The sequence below is a fragment of the Lycium barbarum genome, chromosome 12, assembly GCF_019175385.1.
Source record: "Lycium barbarum isolate Lr01 chromosome 12, ASM1917538v2, whole genome shotgun sequence".
NCBI classification, from domain to species: domain Eukaryota; kingdom Viridiplantae; phylum Streptophyta; class Magnoliopsida; order Solanales; family Solanaceae; genus Lycium; species Lycium barbarum.
Window position 1 is genome coordinate 72,289,333 of NC_083348.1, and position 23,905 is coordinate 72,313,237.

The following is a 23,905-nucleotide window of genomic DNA, read 5'->3' on the forward strand; positions in this document are numbered from 1 at the left end:
GCAAATTGGCATTTGAGTTTTTTCTTTTATTTCTTTTTTGCCGCTTGGTTTTTGAATTGATGATATTATATTTTTAAAGTGTTAAGCATTAACAAAAAAAAACTATGCTGTAGATATACTATGAATTGCTAGGATTATAAATATCAATGCTTGGGATTCCAGCAATTTAGCTAATTCTTAATTTGAAATTCAAATTCCTGGTCTTATGTCAGAATTATCAGCAAGGAATAGCCTGTTTGGCCAAGCTTATCTTTCCCCCTAAAGTACTTATTTTTTCAATAAGTGCTTATTTTAAAAAAAGTGAGGTGTTTGGCCAAGCTTTTGGGAGAAAATAAGTGCTTTTGGGGAGTAGCAGAAGCAATTTTTCAGAAGCTAAAAAAAATTACTTTTGCCCAAAAGCACTTTTTTAAAAAGTGCTTTTGAGAAAAATACACATAAAAACACTTTTTAAAAGTTTGGCCAAACACTAATTGCTGCTCAAAAGTACTTTTTAAATTAATTGGCCAAACACAAACTGCTTTTAGCCAAAAGTACTTTTTTGAAAAGTACTTTTGAAAAAAATACTTTTTAAAATAAGTTGTTTTTAAAAGTTTGGCCAAACAGGCTATTTAAAGACTAATCCTTAATTAAAGGCCATAAATAAGAGTAGGAAGGTATTTAATTTAAGGACTAATCCTTAATTAAACAAACTTTAGCAGTGGTAAATAAGGGATCAGTCATCCAGTAAAATTTATGATAAGAATAGTTACAAAATATACAAGGAAAAAACTTAAAGCACAGTAAGGGCATGCAGTTAACTAATAAATATGCCATAAATTTTGTGTGTGAAAGGACTAATACGTTTCCTTGATGTTAAGGTTTAGATGTTAGTTTAAAAAAGTACTTGTATCTTGATTATCTTACTTGTGGCACATAAATTAATGGTTCATTAAGATTTATTATGATTTCAAACTTTGTTAGGTGAAACAAGTTATCCGTTAAAATTTATGACATTATGATTTATAACTCATACTAACTTTTTAATGTGACAACCCATTACAATTGTTACAGCACAACATTAAATATCTCAAATTAAATCTCAGATTTACTAATTAAAGACAAGCACATTGGCTTGAACAGTTGAACCATGTTAGTATTACTAAAGTTGGCTTGTACTCGTTTATTCATCAAATTAGTGAATTTATAGCGCGGTTATAAAGACATCACTTTCTGTAAATTTAGTTGAAATAAAATAGATAACTATGTTATGTATATGCACACAAAATTTAGTTTTGAAAGTAGATTAAATCACAAAAAAAATGTAATATAATTACAGTTTGGAAATATGAGTTCACATACACTAACAGTTGATTATCATGAAGTTAAATGGATTTGCAACCTTAATTATAAGATTTAGGAATATTAAACATGTAGTCACATAATGCAGCTATGAATAAGGTCAACTATGTATGAACGACTAGAAGAAAAAGAAGATTAAAAAAAATTGCCTTACTTAATAGTAGAACTTGGCGGAGAATATTGTCCAAGAAGATAAACTTCCAGCTTCCAGGGACTGATTAGACAATTTGGCATTGGAATTTATTTCTTTTTCTTCCTCTTCTTCTTCTTTTTTCAAATTGTTAATCATTTATTAAAAATCTCGCAGTAGATATATACTATAAATACTAGCTTGGCAATTCTTAATTTGAAATCCAAATTCCTTGATTTGTACTATTGATTTAAGAGTAGGGAGAACATAAAATTCAAAATGTGATAAACGAGATGTTTTATTTTTATATTTTGCATTAATTGTGTAGCACAAAGAGTATTTGAGGCAAGGTTTATGTCATTATATTTTGACCATTCAATTAATAAGGCCACAAGCCCACAATGGCAAATTTTGAACATGATAGAATTTTCATTTTTAATCTAGTTACGAGTGTATTATCTCATATCACACGGACTATTCGTATTACAAATCAAAACTAAGAGAAAGGTCACTGAAACTTTCTTAAATTAACATACAGATACTAATTTATAATGGTTTGTGAGCATTAAAATGAAGTTCATAAACGGAAAGCCAAAAGCTTTTTACTGCCCACTGTTTCTATTTACTATCCTCTTACAAAATCACTGTGTTGCTTTTGGTCTGTGAGTAAGTTTTGAAATTTACTTTATTGTCTTATATGTGTGATTGTGTGTGCGTATAATTATTGTAGCAGGCATGTTCCGACATATTTATAATATTAATTTTAAAAATGGTATCTCCTCTGCAGGGTTGAGTTTATAAAGTTATAATCCAATGATTATACGAGAGAATGGAGAAGCTTCCTTCCACTTTCATTATTTTCACTGTGATGGGAATCTTTTCATTTTTTCAACTCTACTTTTCCCCTTTTTTCAATGTAATCCTCACTTACCATCCATATTTCCTCAACTCTAATACCAAACTCTTGAAAATATTTTCTCCGGGAATTATTCGTACATTGGAAATTTGAAAAAGTGGGGTATAGGTTCTGACACTGTCTGAGATATAAGGACCATATGTGCAATTGGTAAATGGTAATCTGTTAAAGGCACGTGCATATTTATTTTACTTCTTTATATTTTGTTGTTGGTATTTCTCTTCATGCAAGTTTTTTTTTTCGGTTAAATTTTTCTTCATACAAGTTACTAATTCTTTTGTTCATTACTGTCTTTGGATCTATAAGTAACTTTTTTTCAGTATTACGAATTTTAGATGCTGCACAAACAAGAAGATGATACGTTATAGACATATAGTAAAGGCCAAAAGTATCAACATCTATGTTTAAAATTTATTTGATTCTCAAAATAAAATAAAAAGGGGACAGAAAGTATGTATATATCTTCACGAAAGGAGACATAATCAAACACTGAAGACAGCTTACAATTAAAACGAATGACGAGAAGACTGAGAAAAGTACTTCAAACATAAAAATGAGTTAGTACTAAAATTGAAGCCTACCAATTGATGAAAAATAATGATGTCAGTCAAAAAATGGCAATCGCGACAACACGATCTATTGCCATGTACATGAGATCTAGGAACTTATATGGTTAAAAGGGATTAAAAAAGGGTAAGCTACACTGAGTTCTGCTCTTGTTCATTTTTGAAGAAGATAGTACAAGTTTACATGATACAAAGTTAAACTCACCTCCTGAAAAGATCTGAAAGTGTTCGTTTTCCCGCTTTTGGTTTACTCTTCTCATCCGAAGCCAACTTACCCCCCTGCATATCCCGTTTTCTGCTATTTAACGACTCATTCTTGTCCTCGTTCTGCTCTTGTGTGGAATCAAGCTTCTCTTTTGAATTGTGTTGCTTGGTAGTCACCCCATTGTCAACATTGTGTAAAGGCTTCAAACGGTCTACCTGAGTCTGCTGATATTTATCGTCTCTCTGTCGCTCTTTTTTGTGATGCGGCACTTGATGCTGCTTCACCTTTTCAAGCACCATTCTTGTTTCATTCTGAGGCCACTCACCATGCTCGCCCTTAGTTTTCTTCTTAGTTACAGCATCCCTGTTATCCAGTTTCTGACTAAGAGATTCTTTATCATGCTTCTCAACAGCCTCTTCCTTGGGTTGCTTAGCAATAACGGACTTCCGCTTCTCAGCTCTATTGTGTTCAATTTCATAATTTGCATTGGGCTGATTATCATCTTCACACATGAACTTCCTCTTCTTGAACTCCACATTTCCACCAATATTCTCCTCCATGGCATCTTTACTCAATCGAGCGTCAACTTTAACCAGGGTATGTTTGATCACTTTACTACCTGGAATGACCCCAGGAGCTATAGCATCAAGGATGACTTTGCCGAGAACGAACCTTGTCTCACGCGTTTGTCCTTTCCCAAGCAGAGTATAATCTATCTCAAAACTATTCCTCCTGGCTTTGAGAGATCTAACATCTTCTATCAAAGCGTCAAAAATTACCTTAACGCCCTTCCCCATGTTCTTAGATACAAACACCTGAATACAAAATAGCTCATTAAATAGTCAATCAACAATCTACAATAATAATAGAGCAATCACCACTACAGGCTTAAAAAAAGATGAACACTGACTTCACCAAGAAATTGACAATTTTGAGATACTGCTTGTTGTTCTACTTCATTCAGGGCACAAAGAAAGAATCATGACTATATACGGTTACTGTTGGCACTTGGCAGAGGCAAGAGCTTCTGCTAAATTACCATCTCTTAAACGTAAAAGCTGAGGTAAATTTTTAATGAATATAATGAGGCCTTTTAGATGGGGAGAGAGCGTTAATTTTATTCCAAGTGGAACTAGTCCAAAATTCCTAGAAGTTAAATGAAAGGCATACATTCAAAATGTAACCAGATAAAGAGTAAGTATGAGGCCCTCTTAGTCACAGGAAACCCAATTCCTTTACTTCAGAGCCAAAATCTATAGAAAACTGCAGGATAATCCGCTTCCTGTGAATATGAAAAACTAGTTTTGCTAAACCAAAAGATGGTCTGATCAATCAATACTACTTCAGAACCTATGTAAGCAGCAGGGTGTTTATATCATTTTAACCGCTCTTTTTCAGTGCTGCGCACCAGCTTCAAAGAGGTTATAAACGTCTTGATATCAAGAAGGTATAAACAAATTAGGTATTGTATGGAAAATAAGGCAAACTGTTTCGACTTTATCTCTGGGGAAGTCGACCAACCAGCCCAGCTGCAGATCTGCAATCCGGGATCCTACCGTTCCATTAGGACCAGGTGTAATATGGAGTAGCAAGCACTCAAGAGTGTGGCCTAGTGGTCAATCAAGTGCGAGGAGAAACATTTGGTCTCAGGTTTAAATCTCCACGGAGGCCAAAGAACTAGGTGATTTCTTTCCATCTGTGTAAGCCATGGTGGGCGCCTGGGTGGAGTTACCGGTAGAAGGTGGCAGTGGAATAGTCGAGCTGTGCACAAGCTGGCCCGCACACTATCATCATAAAAAAAGGAATACTAAAGAGATTTCACCAAGGAATTAAAAACTCAATAGGTTTCAAGTCTAAAAACTACCCAAAAGTTCCACTTTTGAGAGGAAAATAGACTAGTCGTAAGTTATCATATGTCAACAAAAAATTCTGAGATCAGGCATTGCATTGCAGATACTGCGACTTGTTTTGTCTTTATCTCTGAGGAAGACGTCCAACTACCACATCTCCAGATTTTGCAATCTGGGATTCGTACCATTACAATATGAACAAGTGTGATATGGATTAAAAAAAGATTTCACCAACAAAATAACAACTCAATTAGTCATTCTGTGCATCATACTAAGCTTACAAGTAGAAACAAACAGAAAATGTTCTTACCAAAACAGTGGAACTCCTATAATTAGCTAATTCTTCCTGTCCGGTTTAATAAACCACCGTCCACTTTTGAGAGGAAAATGGGCTAGTTTTATGTCATAAAAGCTCACGTATAATTTTTCAATAATTAAGTTCTGAGGTTACACTTTGATTAAACCATTTTTTTAGTATTATTCAGAAAAATGACTAAAGCAGCGCCCACTTTCAGATGAAAAATGGTCAATTTGACTCACAGGTGAAAAAAAGTTGCATTCAAATGGACATACTATTTTTTCACATTACTCCAGTATTTACAGAAGAAATATTTTGGGTGCTCAATAAAGTCATAATGAAACAGCCATACGAGTTAACAAGTTGCCTCAAACTAGATCTAGAAACCGAAGTAGTTTCACTTACCAAACCAGAGCACGGGGAACCTGGGAACTTGGACATTGCTTCCTGGAGGCTGTCCTTATCAGTCAAAATGTCTATAGAATTTTGCACTAGCACTGCCAGATCTGTAACTCTTTCCACAAGCTCATCATCTGATATGGAGCCTTGACAATCTGAAATTTCAGGTGCATAAATAGCTGCAGCATCTGAATGTCTTCTAGCAAATGTAGCACCTTCCTTCCAATTTCCATGGTACAACACAGAAGCAAAAGTCAGGACGACAAATGCCTCTTGAGGATCAGTGATTAGTGCCAGATGAAATGCCAAGACTGCAACCCTGCTCACATACATCAGTCAAAAGGAAAAATATTGTCAAGAATCCTAGCCACTAGAAGCCAATTTCTCAACACTAGCTCAAGCCTGAATCATCCAATATACTTTCAAAAGGCGATAACACCAGTGATCTGAGAAACAGCACACCAGTTTGATTGCAGAAATCCAGATTATGACTTATGAGCTGCTACGCTGAAAGTGAACTGTTAACATAACTCCCCACATTTCTTACGGCTGACTGTAGTCAAAATGCACTATAGAACCATGAAATACTCCAAGCTCAAAATTATAATCAACCAATGCACAATAATGACCATGCTATTACCTTCCCTCTGCTTAAATCTACCATCATAATCCCTACAGCGTTGAACACAAAGAGATTCTTCAATAGTTGGGATGTCCAGAATGCTCCTAAATTTCAACTTAAAGCAAAATGCTGAATGCAGGAACAGAGTAGCAAGTACCAATCTGAGCTGCATAAGAAAGGTTCCTATTCGCTAAGTAATGGAGCCTATTCATAGTGATGATCCCAACTTAGGCTTTTGATATCAGGAAAAGGCAGCACGATGTGCCATACAGCAGTGTTATCAAAAGCGAAAAGCTCAAAAAAGCTCCAAGGTCAGCTGGGGCTTTAAGCGCAAAGCGCAAATAAAGCGTGGGCTTTAATGAAAAAAGGCGCAATGGTGCAAAAATAAAAAAACATATATGTTTAGCCCAAGATTAATAGTAATAAGCATGAATAACAAATATATGGACAAACAAATTGTAAAAAACATAACGATATAGTGAAATATCAGTTATCTAGTGTTATCTCTTCAAGAGAAGCTGATTGGCAAGGAAAAGTATGTCTAAGAGCCTTGATGATGACACTGAAGCGCACATAAAGCGAGGCGAAGCGCTCAACATGTTTTGAGCCTTGCTTCAGGGCTTAAGTGCGCCTTTGACAACACTGCCATTCTGATGGTCCAGAATGTGTATACAAGTATAAAGACAAAATGAGGATAGCTTGATTTCTGTTCCCAATGCTGCGTCTTCTTTCCTATGGATTTACTTGTTGAACTGGTATGAACAAATTCAGGTATCTGTTCCACACGCACCCACCCCCCCACCCCAACCCCCCCTTCCTCTCAATTTATTATACATAAGCCAGCTAGGTGAAAACTTGATTAGGATGTCTAGCACTTTGCTTGTGTTGTTTTTATTTTCCAAAAGTAGAACAAAAGCGCAATCTCCTTCTATTTCTTTGCCATGTTACCTCATCACTGGATTCAGTGTGAATTTCCTTGGCATGTGAAGTGAAATGCAAGTTACTAAAACTAGAAGAGGTGTTTCAATTATTTATTTTTTGAGAAGGTCGAAGAGGTTTTGCCATTTCAGTGCTATAAAACAAGTGGCATTCAGAGCAGGCTTCTGATTGATGAGAAACCTTAAACAAGAGAGATCTTAAACCAAAAACAACTTACATCAGAGCGAAAGATTACTAGTAGAAGACGACCATAGGAGAACAAAATCCCAAAGATGGGTGTTAAAAACTTTCCTTCAAAGCATAAAAGAAATCAAAATTAACTCAAATGTTCTACCCTAAGCTATAAAAGCCCTGAACCTTCAGCTAGACAAACAATGATATCTACTGCAAACATCAACACTTGGGACCAACGTTGCTCGGACTCTCCAAAAATGTTGCCGCACCTGTGTCGGATTCTCCAAAAATGCATTACTTTTGGAGAATCCCACATGCAACCGTCGACATTTTTGAAGAGTCCGAACAACATAGCTTGGGGCCAAAAAGAAAGAATAGTTCTCCTATAAAGCTAATAGGTATGATGATAGAACAAGATAGGTTAAAAACCCAATAGTTTAATGGCGGTAGTTTAGGGGGGTTTAACTTATTCACTCAAATAATAAAGGTTTGAACAGAGAGGTCCAGAGCCATTGAAAAACAATTCATATATGAATACATTTCTCAAAGTGACAGAAACACTATAACAAATAATAGCCAAAGACAAAGACCATCTCTTTAGGAAGAAGATGACATGCAAGGAAATGATATAACATTAATGACTTAAACACAAAATCCTGCAGAGCTATCAAGAATCCAGTAACCATATTCTGAAATAGATGTCAAATAAAATGGAAAAAATTCAACCCGTACGAGAGAGCAGCTGCAAAATAAAGATTATAGGTGATTGTAGCAATTGTTAGAAGGGTGAACAAAAGCACCCATCTCAAAAGAAAAGAACCAAAAAATATCAGTTCAGAAGGTCAGATGTGATACTTAGTTTAATAATATATCAACTTCGACAAACTATCCACCACCAATGGCTAGAAGTTAAATCAACTTACCACAAACTATCATGAGAAGGTCGACCACAGGTGACTAATCGATCCAAACTGGAAAACAGTTTCTGCAAAATGTTCAGACCAATAAATTTAATGCGTGAAACACTACTGAAATTCAACAAAACATGCATAAGGCGAAAAGACAAATATGCCCAGATACAACTCTGTGCATGTGCTCACATATGTGATATGTGGGAAATAAACTAGATTTCTGGAGGACGCATGGAAGCCACAAGTCTAGAGAAAATATGTAGACATTCATAGGAAGAGTTGACATCAAATAAGTGAGGAAGCACATACAAGGAATTATACAAATTTATGGAGTAAAAATGAATACAAGATAGGAAGATATACCATCAGCATAACAGAACTTTCACTCAACTGTTTGTTAGACTGTTGAGCAAGGTGTGCTGCCTGTAAATGACACATTTACTCAAGTTTAAGCTACTGTAGTGAACCAAAAAAACATGGAACTCACATCAAACCAAAATGAAATGAAACAATATGGCATACATGAAATGGTAGCAGCATGCCAAGGATGTTGTATCTCTGAAGTAAAGAAAGAGAAGGCTCTGCAGCTCCATAAGACAGCATATAGTTGACTTCCATCATTAGTCTAGACTGCACAAGAAAAAGTTAAGGCCATGCAGGCAAAAATATTAACCAAAAAGCAAGTTATATAGAAAGATTCCATTGTGGTTTTAGCATCAGGGATGTCAAGCAATGAGAAGAAGGTATAATAGCATAGAGAAATCTAAACAATAGGAGAGTTAAAAGAACAAACAGAAGTAAATAAGTTAATAATGGTTTTGAGTTGTTCTGCCGGATCGGTCGCTCAAGATCTTTGGTCTTTATCCGGACCCGTTCATAGAATTCATTGTTCATACCTTGTCCAATATCATTATGGACGACGAGAGTTTGTGCATAGCAATTTCAATCTCCTCTGAAAAGGACAACTTAAGGCGAGCAGCCAGTCTCAAGCCGCGCAAGATCCTTGCTGAGGACAAAGAAAATCCAGGATCAGTTCCATCAAAAATTAAGAAAGGAAGGCATTGGGGTAAATTCATGCGACTCGTCTTTTATTTTTCAATTCAACAGCCCTACGACCTCCTCCTCATCTTTTGGAAAAGCACTCTTACTAGTAAACCTCTGAAAACACTTTTCACGTTCACCTTACATAAAGAATGACGTTCAGTTGGTTCAAGATAGATGTAGTGGATGGGGTAGTGTTTTTTAAAGTACATAAAGAATATTTTTAATAAGTGATGCAATGAAGATTATGATGTTTCCATCAAAACTTTTCATCAAACTCTTCAACTCATTGTGCTACCTCCAAGCTCATGCCTAATGGCACGTTCACCTCCCCCAACCCAGAAGCATACTAGCAATCCACGTAGGGAGCATTATCACCCGCATCTTCAAGCACCACTCTGCCCCTTCTCACCCGCACGATACTAGCAATCTGCCCCTCCCCCAACCAAGCGGCACAAGCACCAAAACCAACTTTTCTCTCTGATGAAACAACAAGCCCCATTCCAAATATCCATGTTCCTCATTCCTACTGTGGACCTAAACACCTCTCTCTCATCCCCTTCGACAACAGATAAAACCCAACTTCAGACGCAACCTCAACAAGAATGATCCCTCCATCATATACTACTTAAACATACAATCCTGCATTAATGATCTGATAAAGAGTGATCCTTTTCTTCACAAACAAGTTGTGCAGGAGCTGTAATACAATTTTTTTTTTTTTTTTTTTTTTTTTGAGTCAAAGCTGTAATACAAATATTTGTCAAACAATGAAAACTAATTACTAAATCATTTAGGGCACGTCTATTTTTGGTCAGACATTTGATTATTGTATTAAAGCTGGACATACCATGTACAATCTAAAACAAGTATTAGATTTTCAATTGAGTAACAGTTTGTTTCCAATAATAACCTATTTAAATCCAACAATATCCTTGGCTAATATGTCACTCCTTTGTCATCTTCAAGAACTATACAACAACAACTAGGCTCAATCTCAAACTAGATACGGCCAGCTATACAAACAAAAAACAAAAGGATCAATATACAATGCATGAAATAAAGTTCTAATTCTCATGTCAAGGCAAATCTCTAAAACAGCTGCACCTACCACAATCCTCTTTAAATGACAAGTGTGCTGGTACCAAAGTCCTTAACTGCATAAATATGACAAAACACTTCGTAAATTCCCAAACACATCAAAATGATTGGACCTTTACGTATTTGAAGTAAAATAATTTCACCTGTAAGGACTTTAAGTCCACAATTGCATCGGCATAATCATAGATTGTATTCACGGATGGATCAAAAAATAAACTGTTCCACAATTTTATAAACACAAAAATGAGTTAACTAACACCACAATGAACTGTTCCCACAATTTTACAAATGCACAAAATGAGTGAACTAGCACCACATATTCAACAAATTAAGAGATCCAATTAACCACCAAATAAATAGAGAAAATATCTATAAATAAGAAAAAATTAGACTTTTGAACTGCAGATGAAGCGTGTATAGACTGTAATTTTTTTTATAATCGAGAAATCCCCGAGAGGATAATGGCTCGCCTCTCTACCCTTCTCCGGTTAAATACCATGCTTTTGTCTGTGGCAAGGTTCAAACCCAATATCTGTGCCTAACCCACACATCACGTGCCATGCTCTTTCCACCAGACCAAAGGCATGGGCTATAGACTGCAATTTCGCCTATGTCATCTACTATGATAACTGCATTGGTTTACAGAACTAGGAAACAAGCATTTTCCACCATCCTACAATATGGTATATGAGGGCAAGACTTGTTATATCATGCCATTGATAACGTTGTAAATAATAAACTGAAAAATAAGCCTAAGGCAAAATCAGTTCTTCCCAGGATACTAGCATAAAAAATAAATGTCACTGCTTTATCTACTAATTTAGAGGGTGAGCAATATGAGGCTCCTTTCTTCTATTAAGTGGAGTCATAATAAGACCAAACAGATTGCCTAATTCAGTTATCCAAATTGGTATAATGCTCTTATATAACATTGCCAATTGACATATCACTAACAGATAAAAGGTACTAACAATTATTGAGAAGGTCCATAAAGATTTATGAGAAGGCACTTAAAGGGACCATAATAATTCATAGAGTTGGACAGGTAATCGTTTTTGTCACAGAAGTTGAGAATCCAACCCAAAACTTTAAGGCAAAGAGTGAATTCTCTTTTCAATATTATTTAATTGAATCTCATAAACCTATAAAACAAGAATTACTGCCAAAAATTCAAAACCATTACAAACCTCTTGGACGTCCTCAAATAGGACAATTTTACAACTCAACATCCTCCCACACATTTAAAGTAAATTTGGGTCCACAGGTGAACTTCATCCGAACTTACAAATGTCAGAATGGGCGTACCAAAAGCTGGCTCTAATACCACGCAAAACAATTTGAGCATTCAACCTAAAGCCTTAAGCCGATTAATGGAGTAGTCAATACTTTTAAACTCCTTTCAAAGGGCTTGCAAAACTCATGTGGGATAAGTAATGGCTATACAGCATTTTTGAGTAATTTTATGCCAATTGCATTTCAAAAACAAAACAACTGTTTTCCATGCTTTCATGTGGTTTTCTTGCCAATACAAATGTTTTGCTTTCCACCAGAATAGACAACCGCGGAGAGGTTCTTCAAGAGATAATGGTTAACATGCAAATAGTCTCCCTAATAATATTGATCCTCAATAGTTCATTCCGAATAAGGACTTGTGGAGAAGTTCAAACCAGTTCTGGAAACTAAAACAAGTTTCCAACACCAACCTCCACTGCTTCCCGATAAGAATGGAGCCCTTTTATTCCTTGCGCCGTGTTTTTAAAAAAAAAAAAAAAAACGCTTCTTTTTAAATTATTGTGGCTGTTCAAAATACATTTTGTAGCAAATAAAGATTTCTGGCCATTTTAATCTTTTTTTTTTTTTATCTTCTTTTGTACAATGAACAGTTTCCCAAAACAAAACTCAGAAACACATTGGTTTCCAAGATCAAAACCAGATCAACAACTGACTTGCTTTCAGAACAACAATGCCTAAGGCTATCTTCAGTTCTTCATCCTATTTTACACGCCCTGTTCTAGATGATAAGATCAAACTGACAGAATCAAATGAACCAGTGATCTTGTATAGCTACAAGACCTTATGCGACAATTTGCCTATAATTAAGCCACTTATTCGGCCAACAATTTCTCATACTTCTACTTCCCACCTTGGAGTGTCCGATAGTAACTTCCCCCTTCTTTTTTTTCTCGAGACTGGTAAAGTATTGTATACAACAACATACCCAGTGTGATCCCACAGTGGGGTCTGGTGAGGAATGGTCTATGCAGACCTTACCCCTACCTTGTGTGAGGTGGTAAAGTACTGTATATAATAATAAAAGAAATCTGGTAATAAGTAACTTCCAACTTCTTAATTGGAGCTCTAGACAATCACTTTTCTCATCCATAAGGATGTTTACACAGCTTGATGATTCATCCAAAAGTAGGTATTCAGTTGCATTTATGATGTCATCAAGGACCCCCATAGGGAATAAAACACGAGACATTGTAGCACCACCTCCCAAGGATCCCACAAGGTGGAAAACACAAGGGCATTGTTGGACACTTGCTCTACCACTGGACAAGTAGACTTCTCGCTTTTATACCTCGTCTCTGTTACTAAAGATGAAGGTTATGATTCTACAATGCAAATAAGCACCATATTAGGTTTCTAGATATTAATTGAGGACCACAACATGGAGAAATCAAGCATGGCAGTGCACAGCTTAGAACCTACCTGTACATGCCTGCCACCTCTATGCCACATTGCACTCCTCCAATTTCCTCTCAAGACCTTTGCCCACTATCTCCTATAGTTCTGCAAGTATTATCTTTTCCATTATTTTCTAAGCATCGATCAACACAGTTAATCAAATCAAATGTAAATGTGTGATTAAAACAACAAATTTGTTATGAGTTTCATTTTTTCAGTTTTTCTTTGCCTGTCTACATAGATAATTAGATATTCAGTGAGGTTGGTGCAAACCAAAACAAACTCGACTCTACCATTAGAATTGAACAACTTACGAAGCCTCCGGAGCCTCTCTTTCCCACGGAATAATTTACAGGATAGAAATTAGATTTAGCTCCATTTTCTAAAAGGAATAAAACATAAAGAGATACCTGTTAACAGTGAAGTCTCGGTGCATGGAATTCTTCCAGAGAATGAAATCTTTCTGACGAAATCCCCTTGGCATTTTAGGAACAAAATGTTCCTCTCTTTTTCCGGTTTGTTTTGCCACAGTATCAAAACTTGATACCTGAGAGACGGAAACCCGAATTTTTCACTAATTAAAGTTGTATAGTGGGTGAGAGATGATAACCAGCATATCAGCCATCTAGGAGAAAAAGATTTCAGATCTATTGTCGATTTCAGATCTATTGTCTATCCAGTATAAGTTCCAAGGGAGGTCAGACACCGATGGAAGTATTTCAATGATCGTTCTCCTTTTCTTAAACAGTGGACAATATATTTTGATCAAAATGATAAAATACAAATAAATTTGAATAGTAAGACTAAACCACTTTTCATTTCTCAAAGCACTTTAGTGATTTTCATTTTACATCAAGTACCTACTTATAAGAAAAAGATAAGCATACAAATGTGAAATAGGCCATGCCCATGCGCAAACATATAAGTATAGAATGTGCAACAGATCTATAGCATAAAGTTGCACCAACCTCCACAATAGAACCATGGACGTGCACTCTACATATTGGAAACCGTCGTCCAACAATTACTGCACGATGAAAATGCCTTTTTATCTATGACAAATAGAACACGCCGACATAAATATCGAATCATGGAGACAAGTACTGAAACCAAACATGACTTGCTCGTTATTAGGATATTATTTAAATGTATCTTGGACCTGTGGAAGCCTTGCAGTTGTGATTACATCAAAATCTTTTGGTATTCTATTGAGAATTAGATCTCTGACACATCCACCAACCAAGTAAGCTTCAAACCCTGTATATTGCAACTTTTTGTCAAAGACTAACCTTTCATGAGATATCTGAATAACAAACACGCATGTAAACTAAGTACTCCCAAGACAAGGGTCAAAATTTATCCTCAAGCCATTGACAACCAAGGAAAGGCGATTAAGCTAGTATCTTATTGTGGCTCTTTATCCAAGCAAACTACAATTAATTGGGAGCTTATATAGTGCCTATCTTTAACTAAGAAATCCGGACAAAGAACTAAGCATCATATGAAGCAATAAGTATCACCTCCACTTTGGAGAACCTTCAGAACAATCGACGCAGATGCTGGTATCATGGAGTTAGTTATCCCAAAGTCCCTTGAGTTAAGCTTCCTCCACTTTGAGAAGTCAATTTCACCTGCATCATCATCATCATCACAAATAGAGATGTCAAATGGGGGGTTTGGGCTGAAATGGGCTAAAGAGCAGGTCATTAACCCAACCCGCCGAATTCTTACTGAGTTTAATTTCTTTTTTTATTCTTTTATAAGTTTTTAGTACCTAATAAAACTATTTCCTTTCTTTATTATGGCTTTATATAACATATCAAAAAAAATGTCTTTTTGACAATAGTTTGAGTTTTGACAAGATTTCTCATGGGTCAATTCCAACTTTTTGTGGGCTGAGCTAATAAATGTGTGGGTCAATGATCAGCCCAAACTTGGGCGGGTTGGGGGGGTCATGTTTTTCATGGGCTGATTTTACCACCCCTAATCACAAATCATAGTGTTACTCCTAATCACATAAAATAGCATTCATCTTACTTACAAACCATCGCCACTCGTGATGCAATGTAATGGAAGTACCTTCTGTTATGTGTGTAGAACATTATGACACTGGACTTAAACGGGGCATGTGCTTGTTAATACTGATTTATGGAATTCATGGCAAATTCTTGGTGAGAAACATCAACTTTAAAAGCACCCAAGGATGTGGCCGAGTAGTCAATAAAGTGGGTAAAGAATCATGAGGTCTCAGGTCCAAATCCCAGCAGAGACAAAAATACTAAGTGATTTCTTCCCATCTGTCTTAGCTTGGTGGACAGAGTTACCTGGTACCTGTTGCTAGTGGAGGTGACAGGTATTGTGTGGAATCAATCCAGGTGCGCGCAAGCTGGCCTAGACACTATGCTTATATATAAAAAAAAAAAATCAACTTTATAATGTTTAATAACATCTCATGCTTTTTTATGACCTTTATTACAGAACAATCAATAATATACTTGGAGGTAATTATAATTATAAATAAGGAATAAGCAGTGTTTACCAGTCTCAATGACAGAGCCAGAACCCATATTAGCAGGGTGCTGTTGCCGGCGTCTGTTTTTAGAATACGTGCTGTGATTAAATTTCTGGAACATAGAAAAAATTCTACAAATATGTTATAAAGTGTTCGACAATTTGCCTGAATGAAAAAACACAGACTACCGCACGGAAAAAAAAAAAAAAGTGAAATCAAGTTAGCACCTGAGAGGCAAGGAAGGCTTTGAAACGGGACAACAAAGAATTGCCTTTGGTTTGTTGGGCTAGCGCCGCCATTAATTTTATTAATTTAAAGGAGCATGGTTATAGTTTGAGAGCGGGATCAAGAAAAAGGCGCCTATTTGGCCACTTCTTTTGATAGTCCTAGGTGCCAACAACAAAACCAGCGTTTGCGGCTTTGATTTAGCCCATTTGGGTCACACGATTGGGTCACCTGCCTTTACACAATCGAAAATTGGATTAATAGTTATAGAAAGAAAGGCAGCTTTTGGGAACCTTATTTTTGGGTTTCAATTTCTTCTAACAAAACTTACCTAAATTATCAGGAATTTGACGTATGGTTTGTGTGAGTTAAGATATGAATGAGCTATTATGAAAAGAATGTGATGAAATGGTAAAGATTAATTGATTCATTTCCTCTTAATTGAGATCTATATCCGGGTCTTCATGATGGATTAACGAGAATACGAGATCCTTTTACGAAAAGAACAAAAAAAATTAAAGATTATTTCTTTTTTGTCTTTTATGTAAATCTAAGATATCCAAAGTAAATAACATTTTGGCTTGGATGATATCAATCACTTAGATGGCATTTTGTCCATAAAAATAGTTTCGAAATTAGCGAGATTTTTTATTTTATGGATTATGTGTTTGCTTAAATCTTTTTCGAGAGATTTTTTTAGTTAATACTTTTCTGACCTAGAGCCTCTGTCTTTTTCCTTTGTTTCTAAACTAGCAGAATGATAGAACATTAAAATCAACGAGTTGAATTGTTGATTTTTATTCCTTGCTCTCGTGTAGTAACATCTGCTTTATCAGAAATATTAATGAACCTGATTATTGCTATTGCTCATGATAACCTTTCTTAGCTTCTAATTCATTTTAAAACCACCCAAAATAGGGTTTTTGAAAAAAAATAGAATTTGTTTATTTTCTGCTTAAATTATTATTATATATAAGTGACAATATAATGGGTTTTGTAGTCCTTGGTTAGTTCTCAACTTTCTTGTTGGGAAGCTTGCTAACCAAATGCTTTGCACTTTCAATTTTGTCCTTTGTATTTCATATATATTACATCATATGCCAAAGTGTGTTTTAAATAAATCAAGAATTTACAAACCTATTTTGATAATACATAGTCCCACAAATTAACTTGTTGCATGTGGATATGTACTTTTTCTATCCCATACTTTTACCCCTATTTTATTTATTTGTTACTTAGATTGCCACATTCACCTAGGTAAATAACTAAATATAACAAATTTTGAGATCCTTTAAAATGCTTCAAAAGTTGTCTAAAATGATGATGTCATATCTAACAAAAATAATTGTGACAAACATGAGAAAATACAATAATTTTAAGGAGCTCATTTACTGTTGAAAAAGTACTAGATAGTATTTTTCACTGGGTAAATTTTAAAATTACTATTAAATTTCCCATGCTCTTGTTTATTAATGATCTTTAATTTGTATTTTGAAAATATAAATTTATGTATGATATTTTAACACAATTTTACAAAATCATTAGTTATGTCGTCGCATTCAGACATGATTAGTTTATTTAAATTTAGTCGATCCTTACTTATTTGAGATTGATAGCTTAAGGTTATTATGACATAAATTTACACAATAATATTCTACTAACACTAAAAAAAATGAAAAAGAAAATGCATTTTTTGAAAGGAAAAGAATATTTAAATTAAGAAAAACATTTTTTCTTTGATATTATTGATATATTTTTTATGAGTTAATTAGAACTAGCATCTATTAAAATAAGTTAAGATTCAATTTTTTTTTTAATTTTTAATTTTTAATTTTATCTTTATTTTCAGTTAAGTTCGCTAAGCCTCTCAATGAAAGAATAAATATAGTGTGTATAGATATATTTAGACCTAGGCTTTAATCATCGTATTTTACTAGCATAAGCCGATGAGATTACGAACGGCTAATTAATATATACCAAAACATATATTTTTATCTTAAGCTAAAAATTATATGTTAACAAATTCATAAAATACTAAAATGTCTTTTCAATGTACAATTATAGTTAGTTTGAAATTGTTTTACATACTTCAAATTATGTTAATTTACAAAACATTAAGTTAGATGTGCCTCTTTAATAGTTGTTTCCTACAATACTTGCTTCGTCATAAATAATTCTTTTAGTAAGTTATCCAATTGTGCGACCAACTTAAATAATTAATAATACATAATTAAGAAGCAACCATATAAAAGAGTTGTGCCAGAAAAGAACGCAACACAAATTATTTTTTTCTAATTAAAATAATGAATATTCTTTACCTTGATCTTGGGCCCGGGCTCAACACGGGCTTTTAGGAACTAGTATGTTATATATATAATGTCATTTTTTCATTCCTTGAAACAAAGGGTAAGACATGAGCCTTATTGCTTTATCTCCACCACACAATTTTTTTTAACATAAAGCTTCTCCAAGTAGTAACACTTTTTAAGGAGTTTAAATAAGGGCGGATTTACAAGTAATTTATGGGCTCACGTATATTTTTTTCAAATTAAACTTCTTCTTTCCAACAAAAATCTTCAAAAAGAAATGGGCAATTCGTAGAATTGCCCTTCTTTTGGGGTGGTTTTTAAATTTTGCCCCTCATATTTGAAATCTTTAAATTTTGCCCTTCGGCTAAACCCCATGGGTTTCAGGTTCAAATCCCCACGCAGTCAAAATTTAAAAAAAAAATCGCAAGACAGAGTTTAAATTTCGCTATGCCCCCCACCGGCATACACTTGTGAAGGAATTACCAAAGTTATGCCAGACCCGGCATACTTATGCCTTATGGGCAAACTTGGCATAAGTATGTCGGGTCCGGCATAACTTTGGTAATTCCTTCACAAGTCTATGTCGGGTCCGGCATAAAAGTTTGCCCATTAAAAGTATGCCCCCACCGGCATAAACTTGTTAAGGAATTACCAAACTTATGCCGGACCCGGTATACTTATGCCTTATGGGCAGACTTGGCATAAATATGCCGGGTTCGGCATAACTTTGGTAATTCCTTCACAAGTTTATGCCGGTGGGAGCATACTTTTAATGGGCAAACTTTTATAGTATGCCACGTAAGGCGGAACTTTTCCTTAAGGCATAACTAAAAGTTTGCCTTATAAGGCAAAGTCTATACCTTAAGAAAAAGTTCTGCCTTATGGGGCATACTTTTGGTTATGCCTTAATTAAAAGTTTGCCCCATAAGGCATAGTTCCTTAAGAAAAAGTTTTGCCCCATAAGGCATAACTAAACTATGCCTTGAGGAAAAGTTATGCCCCCTCCGGCATAACTTTAGTTTTTTCTTAGGACTTTATGCCGGATCCGGCATACACTCCCACAGTCCTGCCTTACGAATTTTTTATTTTATTTTATATCTGAGCGGGGGTTCGAACCCAGAACCTCAGGTATTCAAGCGAAGGGCAAAATTTAAAGACCACAAATATGAGGGGCAAAATTTAAAAACCACCCCAAAAGAAGGGCAATCCGTGCAAAAAAATGAAAAGAAATTACTATCAAGCAAGTTTTCTTTTACAAGTTTTTTGTTACGTTGTAAGTCAATGCAGTGAAAGTTCATAAATAACAAATAATAAAAAAAATCATACAGTGATTATTTATCTTTATTTCAATAGGAAAAATTAATTAAGGCATACACGACCTCCCACTCTTTTGAAAGATCAACTTTTTCCCTATAAATCAAGCTCCGCTTCAGAAACCCTAGCCGAGGAGGAGGGGGTTGAGGGGGGGGGGGGGGGAATAAGAATATAAATTGAACATTAATAATCAAAATTTAATACGGTTCACATTAATTATTAGATCACTATTTGTTGGCATTACATTTGCATCTTATATGATTTACAATAATGTACAAACTCCTTTTATTCGGATTCAAAACAAAATGATACATCATAAATTAAACTATTAAAGTGATATAAAATTAATTTGTTTAACATTGCAATTTATGTGTGCGTAGCTTAAAGTAGAAGTTATAACTGCATATCCAAAAAAAGTTTACAGATTAGGTAAATATAATAACGTGAGATGTATTTATTCTATTTACGATGAAGTCAAATGCCTTCATGAACAATAATAGTCCATTGAAAAAACGAACGTCACAAAAATTTTCTGACGACTGGCCATAAAATATTTCAATGAAAAATTCTTTTCATTAAATAAACTCGAGAAATACTTATTTATCATGGAAGACTGCTAAAAAATATCTGATAGACAAGCGACATTTAACATCATATAAATAAGAATATTTGAAAAAAAAAAACTATTAAGCGATTGCATGCAACACGAGCTAGTGCATTTTGCATGAGTCCGGAACCAAAATGCCCCCAAAAAAATCACTTTGAACCAAACTACCCCAACAAAAAAAGAAGTTACAAAACTACCTTTAGCGCAGTATTTTACTGCGCTAAAGCAGTTCACGGAGACGGAGCCATTAACTGCTTTAGCGCAGTATTTTACTGCGTTATAGAAGCAGTTAATTTTTTTTCTATAACGCAGTAAAATACTGCGTTATAGAAACAGTACCAAAAAAAATAAAATTGGCCAACTTTATTTTTTGCAACACTTATTGTTTTTTTTCATACTTTGACCAATGATTAGTCGTGTGTCAAGACTCCGAAACATCAATATTTTATATAGAACTTGATATTTTTTTCTGCATACAATAATGTAGGCCCAATACATCAAGGATACGTAGACGTTCGGATCGTCATTTTAGGGATTGAAAAGGTGCCCGAAGTAAGTTTTGTTTGTAAACTTTAGGTTTAAGTGTTCTATATACATAGACGTCCATTTTTGTTTGAAGACTTGTTGTCATTAGCTTAAGGTTTTTTATTTTTAGGGTTTAGATTTATTGAAAATAAAGTCGTTGCCAAAAGGTTTTTAACTGCAAGAATTTTTTATTTTTTTTGGTATAGCGCAGTAAAACAGTACCAAAAAAAAAAAAAAACTTGGCAAACTTTTTGTTTGCAACACTTAGTGTGTTTTTGCATACGTTGACCAACGATTAGTCGTATGTCAAGACTCCGAAACGTCAATATTTTATATAGAACCTGATTTTTTTTCTGCGTACAATAATGTAGGCTCAATACATCAAGGATACATATACATTCGGATTGTCATTTTAGGGGTTGAAAAGGTGCCCGAAGTAAGTTTTGTTTGAAAAAACTTAGTGTTTGACTGTAAGGTTATTTTAGTCAACTTTATATGTCGAGAAAATTAGTTAGCTTTATTTTCAAAAATTGAAACCGCAGAAGTGAAATTGACATTCACAGCTACATTACCCCGATATTTTTACGTTGAAATCTATTGCGTATCATCATCTTATAAGTAAATAAAACTGAAAATTTCACGCCAATTTGGGGGAAAATTGCAATTGAATGGGATAAAAGGTGTTTTTTCAAAAATCGGCTCGACTAAACCTCGTCCGCATAGATCTCAAAAAAATACGCAAGTTAAAAAAAAAATGCGTAAAACGGATGTCCGAGCGCAAAGTTATGACCATCTAAAGTTTGACGACTTTACAACTAGTTTTTCTCCCTATATTTTTTAGAATTATATTTATATTCAAAATAAAGTTATGTCTTGATTAAAAAACAACATGCTTAAATCAAAATCTTAAAAAATAAAACACCCTAAAGTTTCCAAACAAAACTTACTTCGGGTACCTTTTCAACTCCTAAAATGACTATCCAAACGTCTACGTATCCTTGATGTATTGAGCCTACATTATTGTACGCAGAAAAAAATATCAAGTTGTATATAAAATATTGACGTTTCAGAGTCTTGATACACGACTAATCGTTGGTCAAAGTATGGAAAAAACACTAAGTTTTTTCAAACAAAACTTACTTCGGACACCTTTTCCACCCCTAAAATGACGACCCGAACGTCTACGTATCCTTGATGTATTGGGCCTATATTATTGTACGCAGAAAAAATATCAGGTTCTATATAAATATTGACGTTTCGGAGTCTTGACACACGACTAATCATTGGTCAAAGTATGAAAAAAAACACGAAGTGTTGCAAAAAATAAAGTTGGCCAATTTTTTTTTTTTTGGTACTGTTTCTATAACGCAGTATTTTACTGCGTTATAGAAAAAAAAAATTAACTGCTTCTATAACGCAGTAAAATACTGCGCTAAAGCAGTTAACAGCTCTGTCTCCATGAACTGCTTTAGCGCAGTAAATTACTGCGCTAAAGGTAGTTTTGTAACTTTTTTTTTTCTATTGGGTTATTTTAGTTCAAAGTGATTTTTTTGGGGCATTTTGGTTGCGGATCCCATTTTGCATAGTTATTATGAAAAGAACAAGAGAAAATTATACATCATTATGTTCACTTTCACGGTTTCACCTACCAAGCGTATGGCATTGCCCTTACACTTTGTTTGGATGGTTGTTATATATTGTTTCATAATGTATCGTATGGTATTGTATTGTAATGTCGTGTATTTTTTGATGAATATAATGTTTGGATAGATCATATCATTTCCGGTCGTTACATAATGTTAGACATCAACTATTTCAAGTATAAACCTATAAGAAAAGTAAGGTACGGGCGTAGGTCTATCATAAAAAGATACGATAAAAGACAAAATATGATTATTAGATAATAAATAATAATAAAAATAAATAAGATAACGACGCGATAACACCAAATAGGTCGTTATATAAAATAGGACTTTCGTCATTACGTAACGATGAATTTAACAATACGATACAATAAAATTAAAATAACAATCAAAACGAACATTGTATTTAAACTGAAACACAATACAATAAAATAGGTAACAACCATCCAAACAAGCAGTTAGTGCCGGTGGAAATTGGAATCCCACCATTCCTTAATGTTGTTGTTTTCTGGTTTCTCCAACTTCAAGACACCTTCGATACTTATTGCCTGTTGGCTAGTTTTATTATTATATACAACTTTTCTTAATTTCCCCCTTTATTCTACACTTAGCGGCAAGTCAATACATTCATTTATTTTAATCACTCACAACCATTATAAAATACTATTCCCTCCGTCTCAAATGATTTATCGTGTTTATCCTTTAATTTACACTTTTACCTACCCTTAATAATATATTAATTAAGACGAATTTTAACTATTTTATTCTTATTTACTTCTTAACATATAATTTTTTCATTTTATATTTATTTATTTATTTATATGTTATCTCTTTATAATTGCAGTTTTTATAGTCTTGAAGGACAAGTAAAATGAGAAAAAAAATAATGAATGTTGTCTTGAACTTCTAAAATGATACTCTCTTTGTTCCAATTTATGTGGCACAATTCAAATTTCGAGAGTCAAACAATTTAATTTTGACCTTAAATTCAAGCATGAAATCTTTTAATTTTTTTGAAATAAAATTTACATATTTAAAAATTACGTAAAAGATACTATAAGTCACAACTATTTTTAGAAGCCACAACTATAATTTGAGACGGTCAGAGTACTATATCAAATAAAAGACTAATATATGGGATTACATATTTCCCGAATTGGAATAGTAGCAGTATTAATTAATTTTAATTTCCTTCCATCACAATATAATAAATCCCAATAAAAGAGTCTCTGACTACTGGCCATAAAATATTTCAATGAAAAATTCTTTTCAATACATAAAATCGAGAAATACTAATTTATGATGGAAGACTGCTAAAAAATATATGATAGACAAACGACATTTAATGTCATATAAATGAGAATATTTGAAAGAAAAACTATTAAACGATTGATCGTATGATAACTGCAACAGATAAAGAGTTTTCAACGACTCACATTACTTGAGAATGCGATCATTAACCCTTCTTAATTTAAAATTTTAAACTTTCTGATTCAACTCCTTCACATGATTGCAATCGTACCATCCAGTCCTTCTGATGATGCTAGATTTGCAAATGTTGTGTTGCGACCACACATTGTAATCGCAATACA

The 23,905-nt window shown here is 34.2% G+C and overlaps 1 protein-coding gene across 1 annotated transcript; it reads right to left on the bottom strand.

Moving 5' to 3' along the window:
* Window positions 1–2,912: 2,912 nt before the first annotated feature.
* On the bottom strand, window positions 2,913–16,280 carry LOC132623946 (uncharacterized). Its single transcript, XM_060338762.1, has 14 exons — window positions 15,918–16,280; window positions 15,718–15,802; window positions 14,699–14,809; window positions 14,338–14,435; window positions 14,147–14,230; window positions 13,589–13,725; window positions 10,634–10,706; window positions 10,501–10,546; window positions 9,245–9,354; window positions 8,871–8,978; window positions 8,712–8,771; window positions 8,361–8,422; window positions 5,709–6,021; window positions 2,913–3,970 (listed from the first exon to the last, which is right to left on the bottom strand). The coding sequence occupies exons 1-14, from the start codon at window positions 15,987–15,989 to the stop codon at window positions 3,152–3,154; spliced, it is 2,178 nt and encodes a 725-aa protein (XP_060194745.1). The 5' UTR covers window positions 15,990–16,280; the 3' UTR covers window positions 2,913–3,151.
* Between the last annotated feature and the right edge of the window lie 7,625 nt (window positions 16,281–23,905).